Raw genomic sequence first — 16,512 nt, forward strand, 5'->3', positions numbered from 1 at the left:
CATATTGGTTAAGGGTATGTGCAGAGCGCGTTCAATATCATGATGGTCGACTATTCGATACTTTACGGTTTTGAAGTGGAGCGTCGCGCGTGCATCTGACGGCCTTTGCGTCGACAACACAAGGTGAGCATCACAGTGATTCATTCAACCGGGCGGAGAGGGGCAGCTGTTTCAAGCGACGGGAGCTTTTCCAAGCCAAGGAATTAAAAACGGGAGTCAAGACTCAGTCGAGGAAAAATCCTACTGAAAGACACAACTAGCTCAAGGGCCATGGCGGACGTTGGAGAGGTTTTGATGTCAGTTTTGTCCACAATCCGGGTCCCCAGGCCCGGGGACCGTGTCCACAAAGACGAATGCGCCTTGTCATTTTCGTCGCCGGTGAGCCCTGAGCAGCTTTCAAGCCTTCACGGTTGCCGTAACACAGTAGTTACACTACTTCGAACCTAACATTAATCCAATTGATCCTATAAAGTGTTCTGCAGTGTTATTTCTGCAAATATGTACCTTCCAACTGATGAATTCAACCCAGAAGCTAGCTAAGCTAGGCTAATAGCTGAACTAGCCTGTCAGCTAGGAGCAGCCAGACGTTTAGTGGTAAGAGGCTAGCGGGTTAGCCGGTCGGTTGTTGTGCTCTCACCTGTCACATCGCTAAGCTAGGCTACACCGAAACAACATGTACACTTCCTCAGTTGGTTCTGCACACAATCCGTTTGCATCTTAAATGTAACATGTAAACAGTAGTGGATTGCTATCTACTCAGTCAGACCATAATTATTTAACTGTATGGGTTACGTTACTGATTCTCGGTTTGTTTATTTTCTCTCACTTTCTCTTGCGGTCAATTAAATGACCTTTTCTTGATTCCAGGAGAGCGAGGGGGGTCTGTATGTGTGCATGAACACTTTCCTCGGCTTTGGCAGTCAGTATGTGGATCGGCACCATGCTCGGACTGGTCAGCGGGCTTACCTGCACTTCACCCGCACCCGTAAAGCTCAGGTGACCACAAAAAAAAAAGATGATTACAATGATGGTTTTTCGGTTTATTTATATTTTGTGTGATATAGTGTGTTGTCTTACAGAAGGAGGATGATAATAACTCTAGCTCTGGGGACCCTCCTAAGAAGAAACCCACCAGACTGGCCATAGGTGAGAGCTTTCCCACAGACACAGATATGTACCCCTATATGGATGGATACCCCCTAATGCTTTATTCTGTCCGGTCTCCGATGCTTGTCCCAGGGATCGAAGGAGGTTTCGATGTGGAACAGGATCAATATGAAGAGGATGTTAAGGTTGTCATCTTCCCGGACAGGCAGCAAGTGACCTCAGAGGACCTTGCCACCATGCCAGACGTTGTTAAAGAAAGGGTGAGATAACCGCACACTGATATCAGAAGAGTCTAGACCCTCAGTGATCCTGACACCGAAAGTCTTGATCTAACTTTTAAAAAGGTCAAATATCATTTATGCAGCATATAAGTCATACAACCTGTTTTTAAACTAAAAGGCATAACCAAGTCAAGCTATTATTGAATTGTTTGTTTTCTGAAAAAAGCTTCACCCCATACCCAGAGACTTGTATACACATAATCTATATCTAATACATGAGTTCTAGGTAGGTTGACTCTGAACCAAGTATTAACATCATCATTATTATCATCTTAATAGCATTCAGTTACAGTCTCTGAGACGAGGATTGGCAAACTGCCCCTAGAAAGACAACATAGCCTGTGAGAGGGCTTCCAAAGCCCCTGTAAAATTAACAGTGGCGGCTTCACGTTATGGAAAAGTTGCAGAGAACCCGCTCAGCTAGCCCGCTTTGCTTGCAAAGCATTGATAAAATCAAACTGTTTTGTAATTTGATCGATGGACACCCATCCTTTTGCAGACATCGGCTGTATAAGGAGTCCAAAATCAATACAATGACTCCTCGAAACTTTCAGCTGAGCCCAACACTGATCCATGCAAATGAAACTTTGTTTAGCAAATGTCTAGTGTATCTTCGGTCAAACAAGGGAATTTCTTATTCTTGCGTATTTCCCTCTGCTTTAACAAATGCAATCGAGGTCGAGGAGTCTGGTTTTACATCTTGATTTTACTAGCTTATCAGATTTAAAGATGATGTGAAGATGCTTTTAAAGAGCACAGTCTTACTTGTGTAATATATTGTGTTATATTTGATGAATGTGAAAAGATGAAATGTGATTCAGTCCTTTGGGGTTTTATTGGATGTGTCAAATGGAAAGGCTTGCCATTGCAGGTTTTCCAAGTCAAGCTGACCTGGTTCCCCAAGTTGTTGTCGCAGAATTGCGTTAAAGGGTGTTGTGCATATTGCATTTGTAGAGCGTTTTTATTTTTGCATCAAGAAATGTGTGACTAAGAATATTTGTTAACATTACTGTAGCTAAATGTTGTGTAATTGTTTATATCTACATCTTGTTTGTAGGTGTCTCTATCCATGGCGGGTTTCATGTCTGCAGACTCAGTGTCTCATGCCTTGCAAGTCCAGCAGTGGGACGGGGAGGTACGACAGGAGTCCAGACATGCCGTTGATCTCAAACAACTCGACAACGGACTCAAAATCCCACCCAGGTGAAGATCAGTCGCAATTCACTCATTAATGTTGTTAGTGAGTTACCCTCCGAACATTTCAAAATCCTGCGGCCCTGCGGTCTTCGGTGAGGGTTTCAGTATGCAATAATATATACAACCACCTGATGCCGCCGTTTCAATTCCATTCAAAGAGCTTTATGGCATGACTATTGTTGTGAACAGTATTACCGATGCATTATTTATCTTTATTTTTTGTACCTGATGGAAGTATGTTTTCTTTCCCTACAAGAGTATTGTACTTTGTTAATCCATAATAATAAAAAAAAAAGAAAGAAGAAATTTAAAAGGGCAAATTTACTGGTCGCACATGCGTGAGTGAGCAGATGTAAAATTCTGTCGCACATTCTCAAATTTTGGTCCAAAATACGACCATTTGGTCGCAGTCTGAAGCCTTGCATTCCCATGATTATGACCCAGGACAACTTTCTGATAATTGTTTTACTACAGTCATTGTGCAGGAGCTTTATAATGTGCAATGTTGTATAATAAATGCTTCACATTCCGTGGTGTTATGCTATAACTGCCCGATAAGCCTGTGTACCATTGTTTTGACGTCGAAGAGTACACTAAAAGGCGCTTCGACATCACTGAAAGATCGGTCGGAAGAGAGTGGAATGCTAAAATATAGGAATTTACTAGCGTTGGCAGCATAGATTGTTTAAGCCGGTTGGGCCCTTTGCCAACATAGCGTTGCCGGAATAGTTTGACGTACTTGAAGACTAGATAGAGTCCCCCCCTGCTACTGCACAGATGGCGCTGGTAGTTTGTTTTGTATTTATGTATTATTTATTAATATTGAACAATGAACATGTCGCGTATCCAAAGAAGTCAACATGGCACTTCCTCTTGTCCCCAGCAATACATACACAGTACATAAGACTTTTCTAGAGATATGCGAAGGAGATTCATAAAAATGACTCCCTTTTTATAGATGGATAATTAGTCATCATAAGTAACCAAACCTATAAGCAACTTGAAATATTCTTATTTGATAGGATTTTAGATTTGTACATAATTTTTCCCATATGTTCAACATAAAGTATTGTGATTAATGAATGAGTGAGTTTCTGTCTCCTTCCTGAACGAGTTCCTCTGTGCCCTCCCCTAGTGGCTGGCGCTGTGAGGTGTGTGACCTGCAGGAGAACCTGTGGATGAACCTGACCGACGGCAAGGTGTTCTGTGGCCGCAGGTACTTCGACGGCACCGGGGGCAACAACCACGCTTTGCTTCACTTCCAACAGACTGGCTTCCCTCTCGCGGTTAAGCTGGGCACCATCACCCCCGATGGAGCAGGTAGGAGCCTAGAAGGGTGTAAAAAATCAGTTTTAATGAGACCATGTTGTGAGAGCCAGGGCCGCATGGTTTGCACATGTCCTTACTCTGATGTACGGTGACTAGCAGTATGGCAGCAGGATTTTAAAGAGTGCTTATCCTGTGTAGTCCCTAATGAGGCCAACTGTGGTCTAATGGATGACCATTGTGAGAAAAGGCATTAATAAGCTCTGCGGCTCCAAGTGGTAATGGCCAACCCTGTGCCCTTGTTTAATGCAGATGTGTATTCCTATGATGAAGACGACATGGTGCTCAACCCCAAGCTTCCAGAGCATCTGTCACATTTTGGCATCGACATGATGACTATGCAGAAGGTAATGTCTCCCACAATTACACACTGTGGGTTTTTCAAGGCAGAGGTGTGTGTGTGTGTGTCTGCACGCGCACGCACTAATGTCAGTCCCTAATGACAGTCCACTTGACATTTCAGTCTGGCTCTCCTTCCAAAATCGCCCATTGGTTCTAATGTATGATACATGGGTCTTGATTATATTGTATGACACATCAGCTGAAGAGATGGTGAGCCAGGATTGGTTCAGAAATATGTACCCCACAAATCAACATTTAAAGCTAGTCCTCCATGCTCTGCTTCTTCGTCTTGCTCCTCTGGCTGTTAAGTTTGAATAATGTGCATAACTGCTGTTATCCTCTATCTGGTTCTTCATGCAGCATTATATTTTATCTGTTTGTTTACCTACTCACTGCTGCCACCACTCTTCCATATTATTGTTTTTTATATGGTGTAAAATAATAATTAACTTCATCAATACAGTGCCATTCAAAAGATTATATGTTGCGTTTCCGAGAACAATGCTACCACAATATTATTCATGCAAAAAAAAGAAAGGCGCAGGAAACACCCTTTCTATTTAGAGAGAGTTGTAGGCTGTTTGACTCCCAGTCAAAGGTACTGGGCTCTGTCCCCGATGTCCACAACATGCATCCTGTCACTGTCTAACTCCTTCCCACTTCTTTACATAAAAAAATAGTTATGGATAAAATTCTGAATGAAATATTAAACTAGAAAACCAAACTCATCATACAGAATTAGATACACATCAACAATTGGATCATTTTAATAGGCCACTTGAATGCAGATAAGAGCGAATGTGATTCTCTCTTATCTGCATACAAGTGACCCCCCCCCTGCTCCTCCAACCAGACGGAGCACACCATGACGGAGCTGGAGATCGCAGTGAACCAGCGGGTGGGCGAGTGGGAGGTGATCCAGGAGTCCGGCACATCCCTGCGGCCGCTGTCAGGCTCCGGGCTGACTGGCATGAAGAACCTGGGCAACAGCTGCTACCTCAACTCGGTCATGCAAGTGCTCTTCACTGTGCCCGACTTTCAGACCAAGTGAGTACCCCTGCACGCTGTCGTGTCCCCCTTGTCTCGCCTCTGGTGAGACATCCGCTAGTGACGGTGGCACTGGCGGACTGGTACTCAGGGTTGAGGCAAGGTGTGTGTAACAGTAGGCCCTGGTGATATGGCAGAATTATTATCATGATGATGGTGAATAATCATGGGGGACATTTCATTATAGTTTAATTCACTTATTTAGGGTAGTGTTTATAATAGGAAATTAAAATAAACAAAATGCGTTTTATTTTATTAATATACCTTTTTTATCATAATATATCATAAACAACCAAACTATAAAGATATATATATGGCATCGAGATTATTAGAATTCAATGTCAATGAAATGCTAATCACAACCCTTTACAGTAATATTGGTTATTGCTCGGTACTATTGACCTTGGGTGTCTTGAAAGGCGCCTCTAAATTAAATGTATTATTATTATTATTATTATTATTATTATTATTAAAAGAAAGAGCAAGTTAAGTCCTTGTATCTGTGCCTGCCAGGTATGTGTCCAACATCCAGAAGATCTTTGACGAGGCCCCGAGCGATCCCACCCAGGACTTCAAAACCCAAGTGTGAGTATTGAGATCCAAGTCCATCCATTGGAGCGGGTCTAATCACCGCTCTGCTCGCCACAGTTCTTAAGAAACGGACGGTTCTTCACGTACAGAGTGGTTGGTGCTAACACACACCGACAGATCCTCAGTCAGTGCTCAGGCGTTAGGTTTAATTATGCTATACATTCTCCTCATTTCATTGCTTTTAATTTCCCCACAGGGCAATTAGTCTTCAAGTGTAAGCACAACAGCACACTTAAAACGAAGACTAACACTGCAAACAGCCAGTTAACTTAGAAGATGGAGTTAATGTTGGGTGGCTGGCAGCCACCTTAATAGAATCCCATTCATCCAGAAGCCAATTAGGTTGTTTTAAATGAAACACACCTATGCCCTTGTGCGTTTCCATCTCACTGCTCACTGCTGCACTTGATTATACTGAGCTTACCCAGTACCTTCTGTCTCTCCACGCTGCAGAGCCAAGCTTGGCTACGGCCTTCTGTCAGGAGAGTACTCCAAACCTGCACCGGACCCCGGGGACGACAACGGCACAGCTGAGCCCAGAGTAGGACCTGACGCCATTACTCCACTCTCACTGTGTGCTATGATGTGTTCAGAAGGGCTGTGTGGTGATGCGGTTCAAAGGGATGTGACAGCAGGAACAGCGTACTCGTGTTATATTAAGGTGGATGCCTGTGTGCCTTCCAGGGGGACCAGGTGGGCATCGCTCCACGCATGTTTAAAGCCCTGATCGGACGGGGCCACGCGGAGTTCTCCACCAATCGGCAGCAGGATGCCCAGGAGTTTTTATTGCACTTCATAAACATGGTGGAGGTGAGTTTGTGCCTCCTCCTGGCACGCTGTTTTACACCTTAGACCAGGGATGGGCAACTTTCATGATAAAGAGGGCCACATTTTTTATCATAACCATCGGAGGGCCACATGACTGCACACTTCAACTAAACGTGAGCAGGGTGAAGCTACATAATTTTGAATTTGGTAGATGATTTCCTGTATTCTGGTGCATTTTGGCGATGGCCACTACCTAAAAAATCGTCCAGAATCATAACCTACGGTATGTTAATTGAACCAACATACATTAATTTCATGTTTTCCATGCTCAAACAGCCACATGAATGGTCAGTATTTTTATCAGTGCAAAGGGCTCACATACATCATCATTCAAAGAAGTCAAAAAACTGAAAAACAGTGGCCCAACATTAAGTGCAACAACTCAATGAACTCAAACCCAACAAACAGTTGTAGTAGTTGTAGTGGCGACTTAAGTGGATCTTTAATGACTGATATCGCTTCTAAGCAAACTAGACGCATGGGTTTGCCTTTGAATTCTATGAATTCTTCTCATCTTTCTTGAACGAGTTTTCTGTAACTCGATCAATTATTATTATTATTATAATTTATTTTATTTATTTATTTTTTTACATTATGTGCGGGCTGAGTGGGCATGCGGGCCACGGGCCGCATGCCCGCGGGCCAGTTGCCCATCCCTGCCTTAGACTCTATCCCTAACATCTGCGCCTGTTTTATGATATTTTTATGTTGAGTTGTACCTCTGTCTTTGCAGTGCATTGTTGTGTTTGTAAAAGGGATTCCTGTGTTCTGGTTCACTGCTGCGGCTCTCGACGCGGCGGCTCTTGTAAAAGAGGTACAATCAAAGACGACTCGTTTCTCTCACAGAGGAACTGCCGCTCGGGGGCCAACCCGTCTGAGGCCTTCAGGTTCCTGGTGGAGGAGAGGATCGTGTGTCAACAGTCCCACAAAGCCAAGTACACCCAGAGGGTGGACTACATCCTGCAGCTGCCTGTGCCCATGGACCAGGCCACCAACACGGGTAAGACGGGACTGTAACACGAGACGGACGGACCTGATGATCAAAAGAAAGAATGTGGGGCTGCTGCGTATTTCAGATTCAACAGAGATCCATTTGATTCTTTTACTTTTCACCACAACCAGGGAAGGGCCGTGTGCCATCATCTGTAATGCGGCATAATTCAGTGTTGTGCCTTGGCAGCTGCCTCATGAGCTCCTGCATTACTTCTGTTGGACTGTTAGAGCCCACTATAGTTGAATCGCCAACCAGTGCCAATAGACATTTGGAGAGAGCACTGAACTAGACGACAGCATCGTACCACAGGGAACAAGTATGTTTTGTCTGTGACGCAGATGGTTGTATAGCATATAGTTGTCAAAGGGATCTGCAACAGGGGAATTTGTATTGAGTACTAAGTGACCAATGGTTCTGCATGTTTGCGCTGACCTTTTGTGTTTAAAAAAAAATAAAGCATCTGGCTGACAACACTACCAGCTACTTTATCATTCTCCAAAGGTTATTTTTGATACACGATTTTGGTTTGACCTTCAATTCCACATTGCCGCTCCCAACCCGAATTTCCTCCCTGATGACCGCTCCTTCCCCCCCTCTCTCCCGGCTCCACAGAGGAGCTGCAGGAGGCTGAGCGTCGGCGCGAGGAGGCCGACTCCGGCCCCTCCCCGACCGTGAGGGCCAAGATCCCCTTCAGCGCCTGCATGGCGGCGCTCAGCGAGCCGGAGGTCCTCAGCGACTTCTGGAGCTCCGCCGTGCAGGCGAAGACCACCGCCACCAAGTAGGACTTCATCCCAGAGCCCAGCGTCCTTGATCGTTCCTCTGTTTTTAACGTCTATATATGCGCTCCAGCGGCCATTTCTCTAAGCCTGCAAGGGAAGCTCTGCTTCCCCTAAAATGTCAACATTTAAATGGTCCAAATATATACCGTTGTGTTAACATTTCATTGACAAAAAATGCGTTAGAACAGCGTCCATCAACTTCAATGGGGCTGCATAGAACAGCTTTTTTTGGTGTGTTGAAAGTCGACGGTCATTGGATAATGCTCCGATTATGTCCCTCCCACGGACGCTCAGCGTCTCTGGGGTTGAATGGAGGAGTGGGTTTGCTTGGACCCTGCGCTTCTGCGTGATGATTGGAGGGTCTGCGAAAGACTGAGTTGCTGTTGATTGACAGCGGTTTTGAAGCATAAAACGTCGCCGGATCTCTTTAGTCCTCAGTCCCATCGCGGATTTTCAAGCGAGAATGAGAACAGTTTGTAAAGCTGAGGCATTGCACTTTCCAACGCCCTGTCTTTAAGGTACACCAATAAATATAAATAAATCTGAATACAGGACTTGAAGTTCATACCTCAGGCTCCCTGAATCAAATTGATGGCCAACTACCAAAACGATATTAAACAGAGGGAAATTCCAAAAAAGAAATGTGGGAATTCTGTTAAACTGAAACAAGGAATTGAACATAGAAATGTATGAAATGCAAGATGAGAATTGTCTAGCAATTTCGCCAAGCAAATATCAAAGTAATATGTTGTACTTTGTTTTCCGACTCGCTTGTATAATCCGCGATGGGGCTGAGGACTGAAGAGAGCTCCGGCGACGTTTTATAGTTCAAAACCGCTGTCAATCAAACGGCAACTCAGTCTTTCGCAGTCCCTCCAATCATCACGCAGTAGCCCAGCGTCCAAGCCAGCCCACGCCTCCATTCATCCCAAGAGACGCTGAGTGTCTGTGGGAGGGACATAATCGGAGCATTATCCAATGACCGTCGACTTTCAACACACCAAAGAAAGCTGTTCTATGCAGCCCCATTGAAGTCGATGGACGCTGAGCTTCAACAGGCAAATGCACTTTGATGCTACGAGAATGTGTGAGAAGGAAATCGAGTGTCAACCTGCGATAAGCCGCTGATTCTTAACGAACTTGTCTTCGAGATGGACGTGTTCTAACACATTTTTAGTCAATGAAATGTTAACACAACAGTATTTAAGTTTAGAAATTTTAGGGGAAGCCGAGCTTCCCTTGCAGTCTTAGAGCAATCGCCACTGGTAGGCCGAAAATGAGCTTCCCCTCATTGTAAGACCAGCATGAGGTTGGTGTTCACGCACGTCCTTGTTCCATAGAACAACCCGCTTCGCCTCCTTTCCGGACCACCTCGTCATCCAGATCAAGAAGTTCACTTTCGGTCTCGATTGGGTCCCCAAGAAACTGGGTGAGCCAAAGTTTCACTAGTTAAGATTCTGTTGACTTGTAAACTGAGATTTGTGACTACTGTAATGACGGATGGATACATTTGTATCGATCAGCTAGGTTGATGTAATTTATTTTAATTAGGTAAATGGGATTCATTAAATGTGTAGAGTAGAGAAAAGCCTGTGGAGTACGTTGGCTCCATTGGTCTTGGATACTGAAGTTGTGCGTTTGGCTGTTCATCCAATCAGATGTGAGCATTGATGTTCCTGACACCCTGGACCTGGGCGACCTGCGCGCCACCGGCCAGCAGCCAGGGGAGGAGCTTCTGCCGGAAACGGCCCCGCCCCCCCTCATGACCCCAGACGTGGAGGTCAAAGGTATCCTGGGTTCCTACGGCAACGAGGAGGACGACTCTCTCTACTCCCCACTGCTGTGTCAGTCTGTCTGTCTTTTCTGCCCTTTCTTCCTTCGTCTGTCCGAACGCCGTTTTTCCCCTCGCCTTTTCCTTGTTTTCTGACTTTTTTTCCTTTTGTCATCTCATAATTCAATCTTCAAATGGTTTTAAAAACCTTAGCCTTAATTTTGTCTTTACTAAGTCCCTAGGATTGATTTGGTTAAATCAATAAAATTTGTTTTTTTTTGTTTAGTTGAATATGGTTTCATTGAAATTAACTAAAAGAAAATGTATTGTTTTGTTCTAATTAAATGTTATACTCAAAGTAGAGCAGTCGGGTATGAAGGTGTTGTTGGTAGGTCTTAGGAAAGCCTTCGGTCTGTCCTTCATCCAACATTCAGTAATCCCACTGTCCTCCTCCACCTCTTCAGCCCCCGTGCTGGACGACTCTACCGTGTCCCAGCTGTGTGAGATGGGCTTCCCTCTGGAGGCGTGCAGGAAGGCGGTGTACTACACCGGCAACACTGGCATCGACGCGGCCATGAACTGGGTCATGGGCCACATGGACGACCCAGGTGGGCCAGGAGCGCTCTGAGCTTTCTCATCAGCCGTCAGCCTCTGTGTGTCGCTCCCCGGACGACGTATCCATCATGGCTGTGCCTCTGTCTGCAGACTTCTCCGCCCCGCTGGTGCTGCCTGGCTGCAGCTCCGCCCCCGGCACCACGCCCACAGAGAGCCTGTCAGAGGAGCACCTGGCCACCATCGTCTCCATGGGCTTCAGCCGAGACCAGGCCAGCAAGGCCCTCAGAGCCACGGTACGAACAGCCCCTGGTCTATCCAAATGAGGGCTGCTGGGGGTCAGAGCCATGCACAGCTGCAGAGTTAAAGAGCAGCCCTTAAACAGCACCTTTTTTAGATTGTACCAATACATTTGTTTCCATCTTATTATTTAGCAATAAAAATAGTCTGTGTTATTGACGAAGAGGAGTCGGAACTGAGGGAGGAGTTGTTTGTTTCCTTAACCTGGTCCCTGCGCTCTGCAGAGTAACGTCCTGGACCGGGCGGTGGACTGGATCTTCTCCCACCTCGACGACCTGGAGTCCATGGAGGTGTCCGAAGGAGGCCGCTCGGCCGCTGAGAGCGAGGGCAGCAGGGAGCCCCCCCCCGGCCCCCGGGTCAGAGACGGACCGGGCAGTAAGTACTGACCCAGCAGCCGGGGAGCTCTGCTTGGAGAGCACAAGAGGTTATGAGCAGTCGCAGCAGAAAGTCAGGCCACCTTTTGAAACGTAAAGATGGGATATTGGACCAGGGGGCTGTGGTGCTTGCTAAGGTCATTCTTCCACCCAAAGTCCCTGGGTTTGTTTTCCCAGTGTGTATAGTGACCCGTTACAGTAGTCTGGAGCAGGCATGCCAACGTCAAGACCAGAGGATATGATATCCCGCCTTTCACCTCTCCCAGACGGAAGGCACTATTTTAGTTTAGTTGGTTGAATCAAATCTAAATGTTCCACTATTCATCATGGGTTTACATTCACATACTGGTTTCCATCTGATTGGCTCTTGACTTCTTCTTTTCCTCTCCAGAGTACGAGTTGTTTGCGTTCATCAGTCACATGGGGACGAGCACAATGTGTGGCCACTATGTCTGCCACATCAAGAAAGACCACCAGTGAGTAGCAGAGCGTCTTCATTAACAGATTCCCATTACTACTTAGAACTAATGAATTACATCTGGGTAGAAGCCATAGTCTGCCCAGTGGACTGAAAGATAACCTGGTGTAACTGGTGACAGCAGGGGGCACTGTCAGCCACTCAGGGGCCAATGCTTCTATCTGTTATGTCCAAAACGGGGCCTTCAGTGATTTACGTTTTTTTATTAATGAAACCTTTTATTAAATTATAATTTTAACTGTTTAATTTTATTCTTGCACCATTTTGATAAAATAAAACAACGATATTGAAGGCAATTAATGTTAAAGGTCCAATCATTTTTCATCCGGTATGACCATAATGTAATGACTCTTTTATGCCTGGTGTCTTTGCAGGTGGGTCATCTTTAACGACCAGAAAGTGTGTGCCTCAGAGAAGCCCCCCAAAGACCTGGGATACCTTTACTTCTACCGCAGAGTCACCGAGTGAGCTGAGCGGGAGGAGAAGGGGGCCGCTTAAACCCACATACACACACCCATACAGATGTGCATACAGGAAAACAAGCGGGCATAATCCAACACATCTCCCCCTGCTCCTAAACCCATCAGATCCCTGACGTGCTGGGGATCCGACAACGTGTGGTTGTAAATACACCTATCAGACGACTTATGTGATGCACTTAAAGGCGGGGGGGGGGGGGGGGGGCGGGGGCGGGGGGGGGGGGGCCGGCGGTGCAGGTGTCCAGGACGACCAGAGGCTTTGTACGTCACTGAACACAACTTCACGGCACTTTGTTTTGCATTAGGCGATCCACTCCTTAGCACGGTATGCCTCACTGTTAACCACGGGAGCCGTCCTCTTGTTGTCAGTGTTGATTTAAACTCCACTCCACTCCAGCCAGGCCCCCACCCCCATCGACCACCGTGTTCCTCTTCACGTCCTGCCTCCGCCTGGAAATGATATACTGTTTGGCAGCCACACTGACAGGAAGTAAACGAGAAAAGAAGATTACTGTTAAATATACAGTCCAATACCAAAATCGATGTTTAAAGCGTGGTGAGTGGGGTGATATTCGGGTGATTTATTTAGTTTTTCTTTTGGTTTGTTTTTTTTTGTCTTTATTTTGCAAGAAAAATCTTCCTTTGTTACTTTGTTACTTCTGCTCTGACAAATAAAGTCTTTCTGCCATTTCGTCTGAGGTGTGGATGAGTCCACCGTTATTTGAAAATATATATAACGGTGAAATTGAGTTTAACCTTATTCTTCTCGTCCCAGGGGAAGCCCAAAACAATGACAATTCAAACTCAATTTCAAATCATTATTTGGTTTGATCCCTACTTAGGATACATAGCCTATTCATGTGCCCGTCCTTAGTGGCTTGCGGCCCTCTTTCAGTACTGTGCAGTCTGTCCCTGGACCCCGCAGTTGTCTAAATTAGTCTCTTTGTACTTTAGCTCTGGAATTACGACTTCTACACAGACTCAAGCTTCCTCCCTCACTGTAAGACACTGGAGCGCTCCACTAATCCGAGGCCCGGGCAGTAGAAACTGGTTGCATAACCAAATATTTTCTGAAATTGTTGCATACTATTGTTCTGTCTAGAAGTATCAGCTTCACCAGATGGCAGGCAGCCTCCTGCCAGTAAGACCATGTGCTGGGACCAGCCTGTAGCTGTGGATAGCAGTGGGAATACTGGGCTCATGGGTCCTGCTTCTGCTGGTGGCCTTGAGAATTGTTTCACACAACAACAAAACAACTACAGAAGAGCGGATGTGCAGGGACATACGATAATAGAAAACAATCAAATAACACTAATGACGGAGAAGGGGAATGGAATTACAAAGTTTTGTGAAGTAAATAGTTAAAGGTTTAAATTCAATCTTTGACAGAGAGTTCTGGAAGGGTATTCTTCAAACAAAGCGTCTCACGGCCAAACACATCTCCTGCCAGTGTGAACGGTAACTGTCCTTCGCTTTGCATCCATTCGAGAAAAGAGAAAAACACTTCCTTTCCATAATTAATGAACACTACAGAGTCAGAGAACTCCGGGTCCATCTTTAGTTCAGTTGTATTTCTAACGTCAACTCTCTGCCCTTCATGGCCATGGTGCAGCGCACCTTGTTAATGGGTAACAATTAGTGTGAAAACGTCCTTTCCACGGGTCGTCTTTATCACAGTACAACAGCCGCGCAGCATCAGAGGCAGTACTGACACGAGGCCCGTTCCGCGCGCCCCGCGTGACGCCTGCACTAATAGATTTACATGAAAGGCACTATAGAAGAACATGATTGAGGGATTGAGTGAGGGGGAGAAAGGAGCTGAGTGAGGGGGAGAAATGAACAGAGTGAGGGGGAGAGAGAGCGGCGGGAAATGTCATGATTGTAAATAGGCTTTCAGTATTCCAGTCCCCCCCCGCCCCCCCCCCCTTTCTCCTGATGAGAATAAAAATCGACTTCTGCATGTCATTTAGTGCCTGCGCTGAATACACCTGGATCGTTGCTATGGTAACGACCACGTTCGTAAATCTGGACCGTTCTATTAAACTTTTGCAACTATTTCCATACACAGCCTTTTGCCTTCAGTAATCCAGTTGATCGGTTGAAATGGCTAAATGGTGGCAAAAAAAATCACCAAAATGAATATAAATAACTGAACTTGAAATTATGTGTTCATCGCATTCTTCTGATTTGTGGAAGATTCATTCGCATTGTGTGTCTCATCTTAAACATATTCATCACAATAATTGATGTACTTTTTAAAACAAAAGGTTAAACAGATTAAAATAAGTAAAGATGTATACAAAACCACAGTAAAAATCCTCGCAAATGAACCCTTTTAATTTAAGAAATACAAAATCAGATCAATATAGAGATATAGTAGATGCACAATAAAATAAAGTTGCAAATAATTTACTTGTATGCAATCTTTAGCAATAGGCAATATGTCTGGACCAGTCCAATGGGATCTGTTAGGGAACATACACTCTTTGTATTGAACCAAACTTTTGTAGTCAATCCCAGAACTTAGCCAAGCTAATGTGATACATACTGTATTGCCACCTGTGGTAATGTGAATTATTTGAATTACTCTGAACCGGTGTGGAGCAAGGACGATGCCCCCTCGTTGGCTCTTATGGGCTCCTAACGACCAGGACACAGGGTGGTGGTGTTGGAACTGGTTTAATGTAGACTTCGTAGGACAATGCTACATGTGTGGTGTGTGTGGTGATGGCTGGTTGAACCTGTGTGTGCACCCCAGAGTCCAATCAGTCTGACTCGGGCCAGGAGAGGCTGCTTAAACCAGCCCTCATCCAGACACACTAAACGCTGCTTTTCTCATCAGTCAATCTCAAGTCCATCGAAATGTGTCTTCATTTATAATATTAGTTATTTTCTGTGAATGAGAAGTGAAGCTCGTTCTCGTTACTACTCTTGGATATAAACAAATGTATGGGTCACAGATGCTTTCTGGATGCTTTAATGTGTAGCAAATTGACAGAAGATCTCTGTGTGAGAGTACAAAAGTGTGTTGATATTGCAGCAGATGGTACTTTGTAAAAAAAAAAAAATACACATGATAAAGGGATGTATCTATTAGTTTTTCTATTTGTATGTAAGGCCCATTGTCTCAGCCCGTGACTTCTGTCCTGTTGGTGTTATACTTAAACATAAACTTATCATATAGTTGGTTTATTGATGACTCGCAGATGTCTGATCATATGTGATGAATATAAATAAAGGAACAAAGGCAGAAATCCAAGGAAATAAGATAATGATTCAATACTATCAGACTCTCCCTTTGCAGTTTGAAGTTGTATTACTGTGGCCAGCAGGCGGTGCCTGTTTTGTTGTTGTTGTTGTGGTTTTTTAAAGCATCATGACACATGTCACTTATTGGAGGGCTTGGCTGTTATGCAATGCCTTTGGTTTTCTGTGCAAAACATTGGTATTACAATAAAATGATGGTATTACAAAGCTTATTACATAACACATCCCATCTTAAATGTAAGTTAGGTGGAACATATGAATTGTGTTCAGTTAATGTTTCTTATCCACAAAATCAACTGCCTGTTGTCAGAGCCGGATTAACCCAAAGGCAAACTAGGCACGTGCCTAGGGCCTGATCGGCGGGGGGGGGCCCAGACAGAAGTAAAAAAAAAAAAAAAAAAAAAAAAATGAAATAGCCAATACAAATGTCCTGCCTACTATTTATTTCAGTGATAATATATCAATATATATTAATTAAGTAAAAATAGTGACGTTGTTTATCTTAACGTTACGTCACATTAAAGGCACCCAGTGCAACTTTCGAGGCTTAAAAATAAACATTCAATTTCTAGTCTTTTTTACACGTAGTAAGTTTCAATAACTCCATACCATTACATACCGACATTCAAGCAGCAAAGATGAGACGTCGTTGTGTGGTGAGAACTGATAGAAAATCGATAACAACAACAATGCCGCCATTTTCTTTATTTTTTGTAACCTACAATAAATAAAGCAGGCTTCCAGTCAATGGAAAAATGGCTTCTCCCCACCGGCGATTGTTGTTGTTTACGATTTTCTA

The 16,512-nt window shown here is 44.6% G+C and overlaps 1 protein-coding gene across 4 annotated transcripts; it reads left to right on the forward strand.

Annotated features, from left to right (window-relative positions):
- The first annotated feature begins 117 nt into the window (after nucleotides 1–117).
- On the forward strand, nucleotides 118–12,633 carry usp5 (ubiquitin specific peptidase 5 (isopeptidase T)). Of its 4 annotated transcripts, none has more exons than XM_056602477.1 (20): nucleotides 118–378; nucleotides 868–996; nucleotides 1,065–1,146; nucleotides 1,240–1,367; nucleotides 2,446–2,591; nucleotides 3,721–3,905; nucleotides 4,164–4,258; nucleotides 5,107–5,300; nucleotides 5,814–5,885; nucleotides 6,345–6,432; nucleotides 6,576–6,701; nucleotides 7,566–7,719; nucleotides 8,326–8,491; nucleotides 9,833–9,921; nucleotides 10,151–10,336; nucleotides 10,728–10,871; nucleotides 10,969–11,111; nucleotides 11,340–11,490; nucleotides 11,881–11,965; nucleotides 12,342–12,633. In XM_056602477.1, the coding sequence occupies exons 1-20, from the start codon at nucleotides 271–273 to the stop codon at nucleotides 12,433–12,435; spliced, it is 2,565 nt and encodes an 854-aa protein (XP_056458452.1). In that variant the 5' UTR covers nucleotides 118–270; the 3' UTR covers nucleotides 12,436–12,633. The 4 variants fall into 4 exon arrangements, with proteins under 4 accessions (XP_056458452.1, XP_056458454.1, XP_056458453.1 ...); XM_056602479.1 differs by having other exon boundaries at nucleotides 10,151–10,279; XM_056602478.1 differs by having other exon boundaries at nucleotides 1,080–1,146.
- The last annotated feature ends 3,879 nt before the right edge of the window (nucleotides 12,634–16,512 follow it).

Source organism: Gadus chalcogrammus, chromosome 11, assembly GCF_026213295.1.
Source record: "Gadus chalcogrammus isolate NIFS_2021 chromosome 11, NIFS_Gcha_1.0, whole genome shotgun sequence".
In the NCBI taxonomy this organism is placed as follows: domain Eukaryota; kingdom Metazoa; phylum Chordata; class Actinopteri; order Gadiformes; family Gadidae; genus Gadus; species Gadus chalcogrammus.

Bases quoted from the DNA above. Each gene is read 5' to 3' on its own strand.
- usp5 (XM_056602477.1), top strand. From the start codon at position 271: ATGGCGGACGTTGGAGAGGTTTTGATGTCAGTTTTGTCCACAATCCGG. The intron at 8,492-9,832 runs GTAGGACTTCAT...CTTGTTCCATAG, and splicing joins GCGAAGACCACCGCCACCAA to AACAACCCGCTTCGCCTCCT. The intron at 10,872-10,968 runs GTGGGCCAGGAG...CTCTGTCTGCAG, and splicing joins GGGCCACATGGACGACCCAG to ACTTCTCCGCCCCGCTGGTG.